The 14,653-nt window shown below is 41.1% G+C and overlaps 1 protein-coding gene across 2 annotated transcripts in view; it reads right to left on the bottom strand.

Annotated features, from left to right (window-relative positions):
• Positions 1-14,653, bottom strand: part of LOC134609810 (mitogen-activated protein kinase 14) — a 406,182-nt gene that overhangs the window by 233,103 nt on the left and 158,426 nt on the right. For both annotated transcript variants that reach the window (XM_063453192.1, XM_063453193.1), the window contains exon 8: positions 3,903-3,974. In XM_063453192.1, coding sequence (XP_063309262.1) covers positions 3,903-3,974 — 72 coding nt within the window. The remainder of the gene's footprint in view (positions 1-3,902; positions 3,975-14,653) is intronic.

Below are 14,653 nucleotides of genomic sequence, written 5' to 3'. Positions count from 1 at the left end.
AGAAGGTGATGACATGTCAATCCCCAGTACTCCAGTCTGGTCCACTACACCTACACAGTGGCTGAGCTACGCAGACGGAACAGTGCTTTCCCAGCAACGGCCAGGAAAGTAGAACTGTTCAGGCTCACGCATATCAATACTTTCAATGCTGATGCTGGAGTAGGCAAGAGTTGCTCGAGCAACACCAACCTTCATGCAACGTTCTCCTCTAAGGAGTAAATAAATGAGAGACTAGAAAGACTAAAAATATGTTGTCGAAGCATGCCGTCAACTGGACCTCCGTATGCATATGATCATAACACAATTCAATATTGAGCATGTGCGAATGTACGTTCAGATATCCAACGGGATTTTGATTTTCTGTCTGAAAGTTTTTACACTAATAAACGAATTAGGATATAGATAAGTTGTGATGCCACACCTATCAGACATAGTGTGACATCATTATTATACTAAAACACGTCATCTTCAAGTTGAGCCGGCCCTACCTTGTGCTCATAGAAGTCGCCATGGCGGGCCTGCCACGGCTGATTTAATCTGTTTCTACTAACTGTATGTGTGTTCTTTCAGGGTGAATTTCACTATCATATTCAGCATTTCATTAATATGTAGCTTCACAACGATGCCATCTTCGGCTTCCAGTATAAGGCCCCTTACTGGAACATATCGAATTCTACATTGCTAAGTGCCGCCCCTTACATTGCTAAGTGTTGCTATTGACTGGATCAATCATGTCAAGCCCAACTTGGGCCTACACATATGGCTCACAAATATAAACTAACTTGTATATACATCCACTGTACTTACATGAACTACAACCCTCATGGGACTCATCAGCTAACAAAGGTTTACTTTGGTTTAGTTATACTAATTACGGGTTGCTGGTTGGCTTCTCCTACACTTGTTAGCTTGAACTGTCCACCGTTATGGTCCTTGTACATACTTTTCATCGTTTATTCTTGTTGATACTGATACTAGTTACCCATGTCAATTTTTTGGCTTTCTTCAGTATTGATACTTTTCTGGTTCTCAAACCTTTCTACTCTATTATTTCCCCTATATAAGTTGGTTTGTCAACTTGGCCCTCACTATATTAATCACTTATCTACGTTCATCACTATGTTCATCTGTCTCCGGGCTATCCCATTATTTTCAGGCAACAGGGGCTTATACATGTGATAGGTTCATGATTCTCTTACTTTGCAGAGTTTCTGCATTATTAGAATTTTGCTATATGCCTTAATGCTATTAATTTAAGTTTGACATCGTATGCTGGTATTTTAATATTCATGCCACCTGGTTTAGTCTAATTTGATCGTGTTACCCCTCAATTGTTTGCAAGGTATATATTGGTTGTCACTTACATGTTTACAACTATTTCCTTAGCCCTCGTAGGGCTCATGTGTCTGGCAGATTCCGCAATTTCAATGTACACGGTATTACTACTCCAGGTTCTAAGGTATTTCAAGTTGTGCCCTTAGTGGTCTCCCAGAAATTGCTGTCACCAAGTCTTTCCATTACTATTCACGTCACAGGTAAGTCGTCCTTCATTACATAATGTTGGTTATTATGTCTCTGGTTGTGTATGCTACTTTTTTGCCACCTTCAATTTAGGCTCACTATACAATCAAGTTATGCCTGACTGGCATCCAACATCACATGTTCCTCTACTTTCCAATAAAGCCAGTTTCCTTTCCTCCTATCCAATCAGACTATACTTAAGGGTATCCAAAATAAGTCTAATTTGCTAGAACAGTGACTGAGTCAAACCACACAAAAATAAATAAATAAATAATTAAAAATTAGAATATGTGTAAAGGAGTCATTATCAGTCTGGGGCAATTTAAATGGAGCCCAAAAGAAATGGGATTATTTAAAAGTTGCACTGCTGAAGGCAACAGAAAATTGCATTAGGCTTGTCAGTAAAAGCAAAAAAAATTCAAGAAACCACTGTGGTATGCCGATGTGGCCAAAATAGTGTTATAAGAGCTTCCAAATCACACAAAGAAGAGAATATAACACAGTCAGTAAAAAAGGGGACAAACCATTTTTTAGAGATACATAAATGAGAAAAGGAAAGTAAAACAAGGATTAGTTAGATTAAAAACAAAAGAAGTAAGGTATGTAGAAGAGGATAGGTCTAGCTGACTGCCTCAATGAATATTTTTGTTCAGTATTTACAGAGGAAAATTAAGGAAAGGGACCTCAGTTAGGAAAAAGGACAAATGAGTCATTTATTACATGTGAGTTTACAGAGAAAGAGGTTATATTTCAACTGTCAAAAGTAAAGACAAATAAGTCAATCGGACCTGATGGAATACACCCAAAGTTTTTAAAAGAGCTCAGTGGTGTACTAGCAAAACCATTAACAGATTTAACCAATCATTGTTAACATGAGTAGTCCAGAAGATTGTAAGTTAGCAAATGTTGTGCCCATTCACAAGAAAGGTAGTAGGGAGGATTTGGGCAACTATAGGCCAGTAAACCTTACTTCAGTAGTGGGGAAAGTAATGGAAACCATGTTAAAGGATAGGATTGTTGAACATCTAAAAACACATGGATTTTAAGATCAGAGACAACATGGGTTTACTTCAGGGATATTATGCCAAACTAATCTTATTGATTTTTTTGATTGGGTAACTAAAATACTAGATCAGGCTGGTGCAGTAGACATTGCTAACCTAGATTTCAGTAAGGCTTTTGACACTGTTGCACGTAGAAGGCTTATCAATAAACTGCAATCTTTAAGTTTGGATTCCAATATTGTTGAATGGGTAAGGCAGTGGCAGAGTGATAGGCAACAGAGGGTTGTAGTCAATGGAATATACTCGAAGCTTGGGCTTGTCACCAGTGAGGTACCTCAGGGATATGTACTTGGACCCATTCTCTTTAATATTTTTATTAGTGATATTGGAGAAGATCTTGATGGTAAGGTATGTCTTTTTGCTGATTATACTAAGATATGTAACAGGGTTGATGTTCCAGGAGGGATAAGCCAAATGGAAAATGATTTAGGTAAACTAGAAAAATTGTCAGAGTTGTGCATCTTGGACGTAAAAACCCAAGGGCAGAGTACAGAATATTTGATAGAGTCCTAACCTCAACAGCTGAGGAAAGGGATTTAGGGGTGATTATTTCTGATGACTTAAAGGTAGGCAGACAATGTAACAGAGCAGCAGGAAATGCTTGCAGAATGCTTGGTTGCATAGGGAGAGGTATTAGCAGTAGAAAGAGAGAAGTGCTCATGCCATTGTACAGAACACTGGTGAGACCTCACTTGGAGTATTGTACACAGTACTGGAGACCGTATCTCCAGAAGGATATTGATACTTTAGAGAGAGTTCAGAGAAGGGCTACTAAACTGGTTCATGGATTGCAGGATAAAACTTACCAGGAAAGGTTAAAGGATCTTAACATGTATAGCTTGGAGGAAAGACGAGACAGGGGGGATATGATAGAAACATTTAAATACATAAAGGGAATCAATACAGTAAAGGAGGAGACTATATTTAAAAGAAGAAAAACTACCACAACAAGAGGACAGTCATAAATTAGAGGGGCAAAGGTTTAAAAATATCAGGAAGTATTACTTTACTGAGAGGGTAGTGGATGCATTGAATAGCCTTTCAGCTGAAGTGGTAGAGGTTAACACAGTAAAGGAGTTTAAGCATGTGTGGGATAGGCATAAGGCTATCCTAACTATAAGATAAGACCAGGGACTAATGAAAATATTTAGAAAATTGGGCAGACTAGATGGGCCGATTGGTTCTTATCTGCCGTCACATTCTATATTTCTATGTTTAATAATGAGAGAATAATGAGGAAAGAAAAATAAATAGTTATTTACAGGAGAATTAGAAAACTAAATAAAAGCAAATATTTTAATATTTGTGAAAGGATACGGTCTGTGCCTGGGAATAAGGTTCGTCCCGTCAAAAGTTCAGCCATTATGCATCCCACTGACCAGATATCAACTGAGAAGACAAAAATAAAAATATATAAAACATTAGTCTTATGCACAAGTACAGATTAAACATTACAACATAAACTGAAATGTCTTCTAAGTGGCTAAATAAACTGTCACACTTTATGATGTATGATGCGTTCCTATGGGATTTTGGGTGATGCTGGATCGGGTTACCTAACATTCCAAGAGTCCTTCTAGCAGCAGCTGCCAGAGGTGGAGTTAACCCTCAATGGCAATTATTGCTACTTAAAAAAACTGCAATAATTACCTTTGCAGGGTTGAGGGACCTGGGACTATGCACCCAGACTACTTCAATGAGCTCAAGGGTATGGGTGCCTGTAGTGTCCCTTTAAGCTCAAATAGTTGGTTAGTCTTATTGACCAGTGGTGCTCCAGTGCTTTTAATTTGTAATTGTTTTATCCCTACACATCCTTTTCACCTTTGTAATACATACACTACACCATAAAATGTTTTCGCTTTTCATGTGAAATCTCTCAAAAATATAAATTTCAAACCATTTTGTTTAGTTTGCTTGTTGTAGAAAAATACAAATCGCAGGTATTCACCGTAGGAGCAAACTGATTAAAGGAGCACTATAGGGTCAGGAAATCAAACATGTATAAAACCACCATCTAGCCACCCTGCTCCCCTCATGTCTCCCTAAATATTGTAAAATCTTACTTGTATTCAAGTCTGGAGCTGCTTGCTTTGTCACTGTTTCCTTTAGACCTGCCCACTGCCTGCTGACATCAGCAGAAGTGGTAGCCTGATCCAATCACAGTGCTTTCCCATAGGATTGGCTGAGACTGACAAAGAGGCAAATCAGGGGCAGAGCCAGCACAATTCAAACACAGCCCTAACCAATCAGCATCTCACCATAGACATGAATTGAATCAGTGAATCTCTATGAGGAAAGTTCAGTGTCTGCATGTAGAGGGAGGAGATACTGAATGTTTTGATGCATTTTAGGCAGCCATGACCCATGAAGCCATCTGAGGAGCGGCCAGTGAAGTTATCACTAGGCTGTAATGTAAACACTGCATTTTCTCTGAAAATACAGTGTTTACAGCAAAAATAACAAGCACACGGACACCCGTGAAGAAAAATATATAATAAAAAACTTAGCTGATAGGTACACTGCTTCCCAGGGTTATCTCCCAGCTGACAGCAAAAAGCTTTACAGCAAAAAGCCTGAAGGTTATTCTACTCACCAGAACAAATTCAATAAGCTGTAGATGTTCTGGTGACTATAGTGTCCCTTAAATAATACCCTCAAAATTATGTCATCAGCTTTCTAAAACAAACAAGAATGTAAAAAAAAAATATGAAAACAAAATAAAATTATACAAGTTCTAATTTGTTTGTGTGTATATGCATCTTAAAGGGCCATTCCACACCCCAACAGTACTTCAGTTTGCTGAAGTGTTTTATGGGTGTGGAGTAACGCAGTTTAACCCCCGTTTATAAAGTGCTGATTTCTCATTTTATAAATTAACTAGGCTGTCAATCAAACAGGATTCCTTCCTACTTAAGTTAGCTTCCTTGAGCTAACAGGAGTGGCAGGCATGATCTACTTGAGCCTGAATGCCTCCCAGTCTCTCAAACACATTAGACCAGCTTCTCAGCTCCACCAATTAGAGAAGCCAACAGAGGGTTGTAGTCAATGGAGTATTTCCCTGTCAAGAGACTGAGGGCTTGCTAGGGCTGCTGTTCATAAGATCTGCAGCCTTTGCAAGCTCTTTTCAGATATACCCCTAATAAATAAATGCACGAAAAAAAGCATGCATGTATTAACTGGAGCAGTGGCGTAAACACAACCCATGGGGCCCGGTGCAAAAATGATCAGTGGGCCCTCCCTCTTGCCCCCCCTCCCCCCCCCCTGACAGACACACACACACACACACACACACACACACACATAGAGACACATACACACACATACAGACAGGCGTACATACATACAGACCGACACACACACATACATACAGACCGACACACACACATACAAAGACACATGCATACAGACATACAGTCACACTTCATTGAGCTGAAGTCGTCTGGGTGCCTATGGTGGTCCTTTAACTAAGAGCATTCTTCATTTAATTATGTTATCATGAACCATGGTCAGATCTGCTGGTTATGTTTAATGCTTTGTGTTTTATTTTGGGGAAATTCAAAGATCACTTGTGTTCCAAATACCATAAATACCACATAATTGTTTTCTGCCACTGTTCTCAAGTACACCTTTGCCCCTAATCCTACTACGAATCCTGCCCCTAATGCAGCTATTAGTCCTATCCCTAATCCAACCAATAAATCTGCAACTTATACCGCCTGACAGTGATTCTCTCTGCTGACATCAATAATGACATGAGTAGAGAGGTATTTCACAGCTCACACTATGTAGAGAGATCAGTTAGCAATCCGTACTGTGCGATTGCAGCATAAGAGGGAGATCTCCCGCTCATGTTGCAGCTCTGGCACACAGTGATCAATGCTAAGCAACTGGAAAGGCCCAGCGCTGATCACTGGACAGGGGGGGGGGGGGCGTGCAGGGAGACCTCACCAGGGTCTTTTCATCCTGGGGGCAGACTCAGAATCACTGCTCACGTTGAGCGATGCACTTAGCTCATCTGTTAATCTGTAGCTAGTAATTGTGACTCCAGTTGACAAAGGGGATTCTCAGCAATCCAATAATATCTTGGACTCCCAGTTGTCAGCAAGGATTAAACTCTGTTGGGTCTTTTAATGCATGATGCCATCAGTAGGTATTAAAACCCTACACTGCATGAAGGCATAGACCGCCATGTATTTGTTACATAGTTAGCAAGGTGTTTTTACCCAAGGCATGATAGGTTTTATTTATTGCACCATTTTCTGTAAACTTTAGAGTCTACCGTGTTGCAAAATCCAACAATAAAGTCACATAGATAATTGTCAGTCATCCAATATGATATATGCAGCTGCAGCATCTTCATGAAGTAAAAATTCAAGGTGAGTTCTCCCTTTCTATTCTTTCTGCTAACTTGGAGGATTAACAAAAATGTCCAGTTTAGAACTCACCCGTTTCAAAGGTGCCTGAATAACCCGATTAAATGTTTTGCAGAAAGCCATACAGGATTCATGTAAAAAACAAACAAAACTAGGAATGAAGGGGCGAAGCCAAGCACCCAAGATGAGCAGACACGATCCAAGTGAGCTCTGCGCAAGTAGGGATAATGTCTGGAAATCAAGATAGGCCGCAAAAACAAAAAGCTAAAACTGAACAAGCCGCAATCGGGACTGCACATAGGGAGGCTCCTTCGCCAAGCAAGCGGTGCGGCTAGGCTCAAGATGGCCGCCTACCTAAAGGCCTACTCTGAGTTCTCCAATGATTTCACCCTCAATGGGGACACGGAAGAGCTTCCCGTTACACGGCCTCCAGACCCAGCACCTGTGAACCCCGACTCCCCCACCGGTGACAACAACGGTCCTAAAGACCCTCTTGGCTCAATTCCAGGCCACTACACTGTCTGAAAACGCGTAAATCTGCACAGACAACTGGGGAATGTCGAGCAGGATGGGGACCCTGGAGACCACTGATGGGGAGCAAGCCTAAAAACTTGCCTCTCTACAGCAGAAGATCAAAGACCTGCAGCACCAAAACAAAAAATATGACTGACGATTTTCAGAGATAGAAGACATGAGGCGCAGAACAAATCTGAAGATCAGAGGCTTCAGGGATGATATACAAGCAGCAGAGCTGCCCCATCTTCTGAGATGCCTTTTTGATGCGCTGTTGCCCCCAAGGCAGGGAAAAACGGTGGGGCTGGAGGGATTCTTTTGTGTCACCAAGTCGTTCATAGCACCAGGTGGGACATCCTGAGACCTGGTGGCAAGGACTAGACCACCAGTAGCAGCAGTTTGAAACCATACACCCTATGTCTTTGAGGCCATGCCTCTCACTTTCTATGCAGACCTCTCAGGTGGCACTTTTCTCCAAAAACATCAAATTTAATATCGATGGCGTTCAGCACATACGCTCCTGGTCCTCAAGGATAAAGATAAACACATGATACATGACACGACTTAAGTAAAGGTGCTACTGACCTCCCTGAACATACCTCTTTGGCAACCACTGTGTTCCTTGCAGCAGATCAAATACCCCACAGGTTGGACCCCGGGACAGTGATACCGTTCATTCCCAGAGACTCTCCTCGGAACCCTCATGCAGCAAACACTACCTGACTCACTCACTGGGGCACACTGCCACACTGCCTTTATGCAGTACCATATGATATAACCGTAAATGCCTGCCTATCATAGACCATATTTGTCATCCAGTATTATACCGCAGCCACTTCCACTATGTAATGCGAAACCTAGGCACTGACCACCCCCAGGTATAGTAATGAGTCTTAAGCTTGAGAAGTTATGATAAATCAAAAAAAAATTCAGTTCATGTATTGTACTTTACAGCTGTATGCTACCTCATCAAGGTACCTAACTTTATGTGTACACTTATCTTCTCTTTCAATATTGTCATTTGTAGCAAGTTTTTTTATGAGAATTGAAACCAAAAAAAAGAATAAAAACAAACAAAAAAACTAGGAATAAATTCAGTCTTCTATTATGTTACAAATTTTCATAAACAAGTCTACTCTAAAAATTAAAGTTATTCACAAAGTATTCTCAATGTAGGGTCTGTCAGTTCTTGGCAGAGCAATGGCCTGCGCATGCATTGTGCACAACTGGGATAAGTAGTGATTAGGAGCAAGAGAACAAGGTGGAAAACAAAAGGGATAATTTGCAGGGTATGAGCTGCTGAAAAAATAAGTATGTGGGGGCGTGGCCTGGCACGCACACAAAATGGCTGCTTGAACTCTTGGCTCCCGGTGGACCTGACCCAACAATAGCTGCCAAAACCCTGCTATTCCCATTTTACATGGGCAACAATAGGAAGGCGAGCATCCTGTATTTATTCTAGCAAGCAGTGATGTCCATGAGATCCGGCCCCAAGGATGAGTTCCTATCCACCACTGTGGACCTGGCAGGTACTGAAGCCTCTAACCATGTGGCAGCCTGAACTTCCACCACAAGTAGACATCAGAAGTTGTACAGACATTCCTCTGGCCTTGGCCTGACACCTTCTGTTCTGCAGAACTGGATTCTGCACCCTTCTATGTACCTAAAAAAAGACTTAAAAAAAAAGCTATGTACCTTAAAACAACTAAACAAAAAGGGAATTTGGTCCCCCCAGGTTTTTACCCTGCAGCTGTAAACAAAGCAGTTCTTTATTCAGGACCACTGCTCTTATCTTGAATCTGTTTTGTAAATTCAATGGGGTACTGGGTCATAGGCTATATATTTCGTCTCAGACGTCATCACTAGTTCTACATAGTATGTTACGGGGAACTCAGTTTTGCAGGGCAGCATTTGCTCAAAATACCCATCATACTTTAAGAAGTTAGGCAGGTCTGTTATAAACTGTGAAGGAATACCCCCATTAACTTTTTTTATTCCATTCCTAATTCATATCCGTATCTCCTATTCGTTTCCCAAATGGATATTCGTGTTCCCCTTTTATACTCACGAGACCCAGACCACCCCTAGGCTCATTTACTCTAAATATTGTCGTTAACTCAAGTGCTCTCCTTGTGCCATTCGTGTGACCGAACACACGTGCTCTTCAAGGATTGCAGCCATCTTGTTTGACGAACACAGGCAGCGCTACTCGAGTGCATGGAACTATATTCGGATGCTATAACTCATGAATACTGGCGATATTGTACCACCGCTTACAGACAAGTCAGGAGAGCGCTCTTTTAGGATAAGACTCGGTAACCTGCGATGAACATTTGCTACCTAAGATCCAAGGGGAACATTTGGTTGTTTCAGCACACAAGATCCCGAACAGTGACCGGCCATAACCACTTTCTTCCTGGAAATGTTTTGGGCTATGATCTCGTGGCTGGCCGGTCAAAACTTACATAGGTGGCGATTACACTATACCAAACGGATCTGAGCGCTATTTGGACAACTTTGGCACTCAGAACCGGGTTATCCAGGGATGTACAATATGTGGGGTACCTGCATGGGAATAATGGGGTTTTGGGCTGTTTTATGAAGAATTTAAATTTTTCCTGTCTTTCCCACATATTCTAAGCCACACTCGCAAATTAAAAGATATACGACTCCTGAGGTGTTGCAGTTAAAGAATTTCTTCATTGGAATCTTAAAGTGTGCCGGTGGAATCTGTAATTATCTTTGATCCTTTTGAGATGTAACGACAAGCTACACAGTGACCGCATTGGTAAGTGCCTACCACTGAGATTCAACTCTTCTTCACAGTAGAGGCTGATAGATGATTTGGCATCAACATATCCTTGAGATTTTTGCCTCTTTTGGATGTCAAGGAGGCTTTTGGGGAGATGTTTACATAAAGATGCTCAATAAAGTGAGTGAAGAGTTCCACAGTCCCTGACCAGACAATGAGGATGTCATCAATACATCTCTTCCATAAAAACACATAGCCCAGATATGGCTTTGAAGCCTCTGAAAAGACTATGTGCTTTTCCCACCAACCCCGGTGCAAGCTGGCGTAGAGCAGGGCACAAGATGTCCCCATCGCAGTTCCCCTTACCTGGTGGCAGAATTGGTTGTGGAAGAGAAAGAAGGTGTATGTGAGTATGAAATGCAGGAGGGCAAGGACAAAAATGTGTGTCTCTGATGTTCAGATCCCCTAGTCTCTAAAAATAATTTTGTGTTCTCAATGCCTATTGGATGTGAAATTGAAGAGTAAAGGGCCTCCACGTCCAGGCAACAGAGGATAGAATTCTGGGGTACTTTAAGTTCTGTCATTTAAGAGTGTCTTTTGTATCTCTCAAATAGGATGGTATGAAGGTATGTATTATTTTATCCACACAAACTGCATTTATTGGTCAAATTGTTGGAATCTGAGACTATTGGCCTTGCCGTAAGGTTGGCATATTGTTTATGGACCTTCGAAAGGCAGTAGAAGGTGGACACAGTTGGTTTATTTACACAGATGTAACTATACTCATCTCTGTTGATGACCTGGTCATCATAAGCTTTATCAAGGAGAGATTTAAATTACCTAAGGAACTTAACTGTTAGTTTGTTTGTCAAAGAGTATGATTTCTGCAATTTGAATGAAGAGTTGACTTTCATGAGAACTATACTGCCCCCATTATCGGCGGGATTAATGATTACGTCCTCGTTGTCCCGCAGGCCCCTCCACTCATTTTTGTAGGATTGCCTCGTGGTCTCAAGAGTAACAATTCTGTATTTTTTACCCCTTAAAACCAGAGGCCATACAATTACGCCCTATTCTAAGCGGCTCTAAACGCCGCAGGGCGTAATAGTACGCCCTCCGGTTTTCTTTTACTTAACCGGTCGCCGGCGATCCCACGTCGGCGATCGCGATTATGGGGGGACTCCCAGGGAGCCCCCAGCGGCACATCCGTCCTCCTGCAGCCCTCCCGGCCATGTGAGGGATTTGGGGATTCTGTTTGTATCAGATGTTTTTTAATCTGAAGTGGTACACAGGTCTGAGTCTACTCTGATAGATTTTTTCTTTAAACGTCTATAGACTTTCCCAGACTTGTAATCATGATTATGTCTAAGGAATTTATGTTTTTTTTCAACTTTTGATCGTAATTTGCTTAAATTCTGTTCACTTTTTTTTTTCTTGTCCTGGGAATGCGGGTTCCTCTTTATGAATTTGTATCCCTTTTACTGCTGTTTTAACTCTTTCATCTAAAGATTTATGTGACTCAAATCTGCAGATGATGTCCATACATTTTCTGGAGCAGACATTAGCTGCCTCTTCCCATTCTTGCAGCAGAGATGCATCCCTTGGTTTTAATGGTGATTAGAGCTACACCTAGTACTGCTACCAAATTGTCACCTTTTGAATTGATGACAAGAAGAAAGGTGGTTTTACCACAACATTTACTATATTGTACATCTGATCATAACTTGATCAACGCTGCCACTACACATCAGTACATCGAAAATTTGCGCAAGCATTTACAGCATGCGTTTGCTTTTTCCCAAAATAATCTATAAAAAGCAGCGACAGGGGTTAAAACCTATTGCGATTTAAAAACCATGAAAAAGGAATATGAGATGACAGATCAAGTCTATCTGTATAACTTTGCGCAAAATCAAGTTAAGGAAAATAAATTATTACCTTCTTGTAAAGGGCCATATGTCATAATTGATAACATTTCCCTAGTAGCGTACAAGGAAGATAAAAATTCCTAAAGATGGTGATTTTATTGAAAAGTGGGTTCACATTAACCAGTTGCGTGCTTGTCATCCTAAATCTCAATTAAGGACTAGAGGTGTGGATTCGGATGTTGAAGAGTGAACGACTAACCTGGATGAATGCTTGATGTGAAATGTTGTGATGTACCATGATCTCATGTATGTTCATGTCATTAACCATTTCCAGTACCTACATTTTTCTAAGCAGGTTAATAGCTTGGTTAGTTGCTATAGGCAAATTACTGAGGAGTCAGTAAGACATGTAGTGAGAAATGAAGTTATAAAAATATAATTGACAGAGTAACAATGTAAATAAGATGCATAACGTTGATGATTTGTAAATAATGTCACACTTTAAGTTTGTATGACAATTTCCAACGTGATGGAAAATCTTTCGTGTATGATTCTACCAATGCTTTGAGTGGGATCGAGTACACTAAACATGGCTCTGAAACATGTCAAGTGACTTTGTCCAAAACCAGTGATTATGCCTTAGCACATGTTATCTTAGTAAAGGATAAATGGTTGGTTAGCACAAGTCTTAAAAACATGAGTGTATTTCGCAGGGACCAGGTGACTAATAAAGTAATTGCCTTTCCAGCACCTGTCTCACTAATCAAAATACCACACGACTCGCGTATCACTATCGGTGACTTTACACTATATCCAGTGTACACGGACATCACTGAAAATGCCACTGTGTTGTTGGATCCCATCTAGAATCTAGACATCCCGCTAGATCCTAATCTAAAGTTCTTGCTAGACCATAAGCCCAACCACACTATGTCAATCAGAAAAGATAACATTTATCTGGACACATTTAAATACTCTGAGCTAGATACTAACCTCATCACTTGTGTTGACAAGGTTCATCTATGTTAAAATTGTTATTGGGTTTACAATGATAATAATGGTATTAAGGTTCATTGAACTAAGTGTAAAGTCCAAAGCTAGTACAGGTATGTAATGGCTACCCTAGTAGTGAGAGGGTATTAGCCGTTGGAGACGTACCTACATAATTAATACAGTAACCAATAACAGACAAGGTACAACCCACACATCTCCTCCCCCTCAGAAAAACATTTAACATAATGAACAAGCACACATTTTTACCCTAGTTTTGGATGTACCCCAAATACTTGGGGTACATTCATAAATCCAGTATCCTCAGGTAACCCTATTGTGGGGGAGCAACATGTGAAAAATCAGCCCATTCGGTTAAGGGGTTCGGGAGTTATGGAGCTTTAAAGTTTTGACCGACCACAAAGGCACACCAGCCGAAAATAGTTCCATAAGTTTTGGCCTTGCGGTCGGTCCTCGTTTGTGCGTTAAAAAGTCACGAAAAGCTTGCCATCGTGTATATATTGCGGGTCGCTAGAATCCCTATGTGTTGCATAGTCTTTCTACCGAACGGCAGAGTGGTCGGTAGTTTCAGCACAAATTTACGGTGTTATGGAGGTCGCAGTGGTGTTCGCCTACGCGAGTGTCCGATTTTAGTTCCAGACACTTGACGGCAAAGCACCGCTGTTCGGGAGTCAAGATGGCCGCGAACACGTGTAAAAGTCCCGAAATGGCGGCCACCCAGGAACTGAAACAAAGCGTTAGTTCGTTTCCCATGGGAGTTGGATGTGCCGATGAGGGAGGTAAACTGTCGCACAATTAGGTAGCAGGTGGTCCGGTGTTCGGTAGTTTGCATTCGTATTTATGCATGCTGAGTCCATACCGTATGGGTCGCATAAATAAACGAATGCTTGTAAAAAGTCCCGAACTGTGATGAAGAATAATCCCCATGAACCAGGTAAGCACAATAAAATTATATCCATGGTCTCTGTTCCCATATATGTGCCCGGTTAGCTCTTAAAGGGCCGGTAGTAATAAATATTCCCAGGCATCAGGTAGGGTTTTGTTACAAGGTACAGTACAGTGAGGGGAAAAAAAAAGAAATCGATCCCCTGCTGATTTTGAACATTTGTCCAGTGACAAAGAAATGATCAGTCTATAATTTTAATGGTAGGTGTATTTGAACAGTAAGACAGAATAGCAAAAAAAAAAAAAATCCAGAAAATGCATGTCATATAAGTTATACATTGATTTGCATGTCAATGAGTGAAATACGTATTTGATCCCCTATCAATCAGCAGGATTTCTGGGTCCCAGGTGTCTTTTACACAGGTAACGAGCTGAGATTAGTAGCACTCTCTTAAAGGGAGTGCTCCTAATCTCAGCTCGTTACCTGCATAAAAGACCTCTGGGGGGCGTGGCCAACGTCTGGTGAGAGAGGACGAATGGAGTAAGAGCTCCGAGCCGCAAATAGCCCAATCAAGTGATAAACTTGCATTACAGACAAAAAAAGGCTAAAAAAAATACTTAGAGGTACCCGAGATGTCTCGGTCCGAGCAAACAAAATTAACAGAT

Source organism: Pelobates fuscus, chromosome 1 (genome assembly GCF_036172605.1).
Source record: "Pelobates fuscus isolate aPelFus1 chromosome 1, aPelFus1.pri, whole genome shotgun sequence".
NCBI lineage: Eukaryota > Metazoa > Chordata > Amphibia > Anura > Pelobatidae > Pelobates > Pelobates fuscus.
The sequence above is the reverse complement of the archived record's forward strand: the minus strand, read 5'-3'. Positions and strand labels throughout refer to the sequence as shown.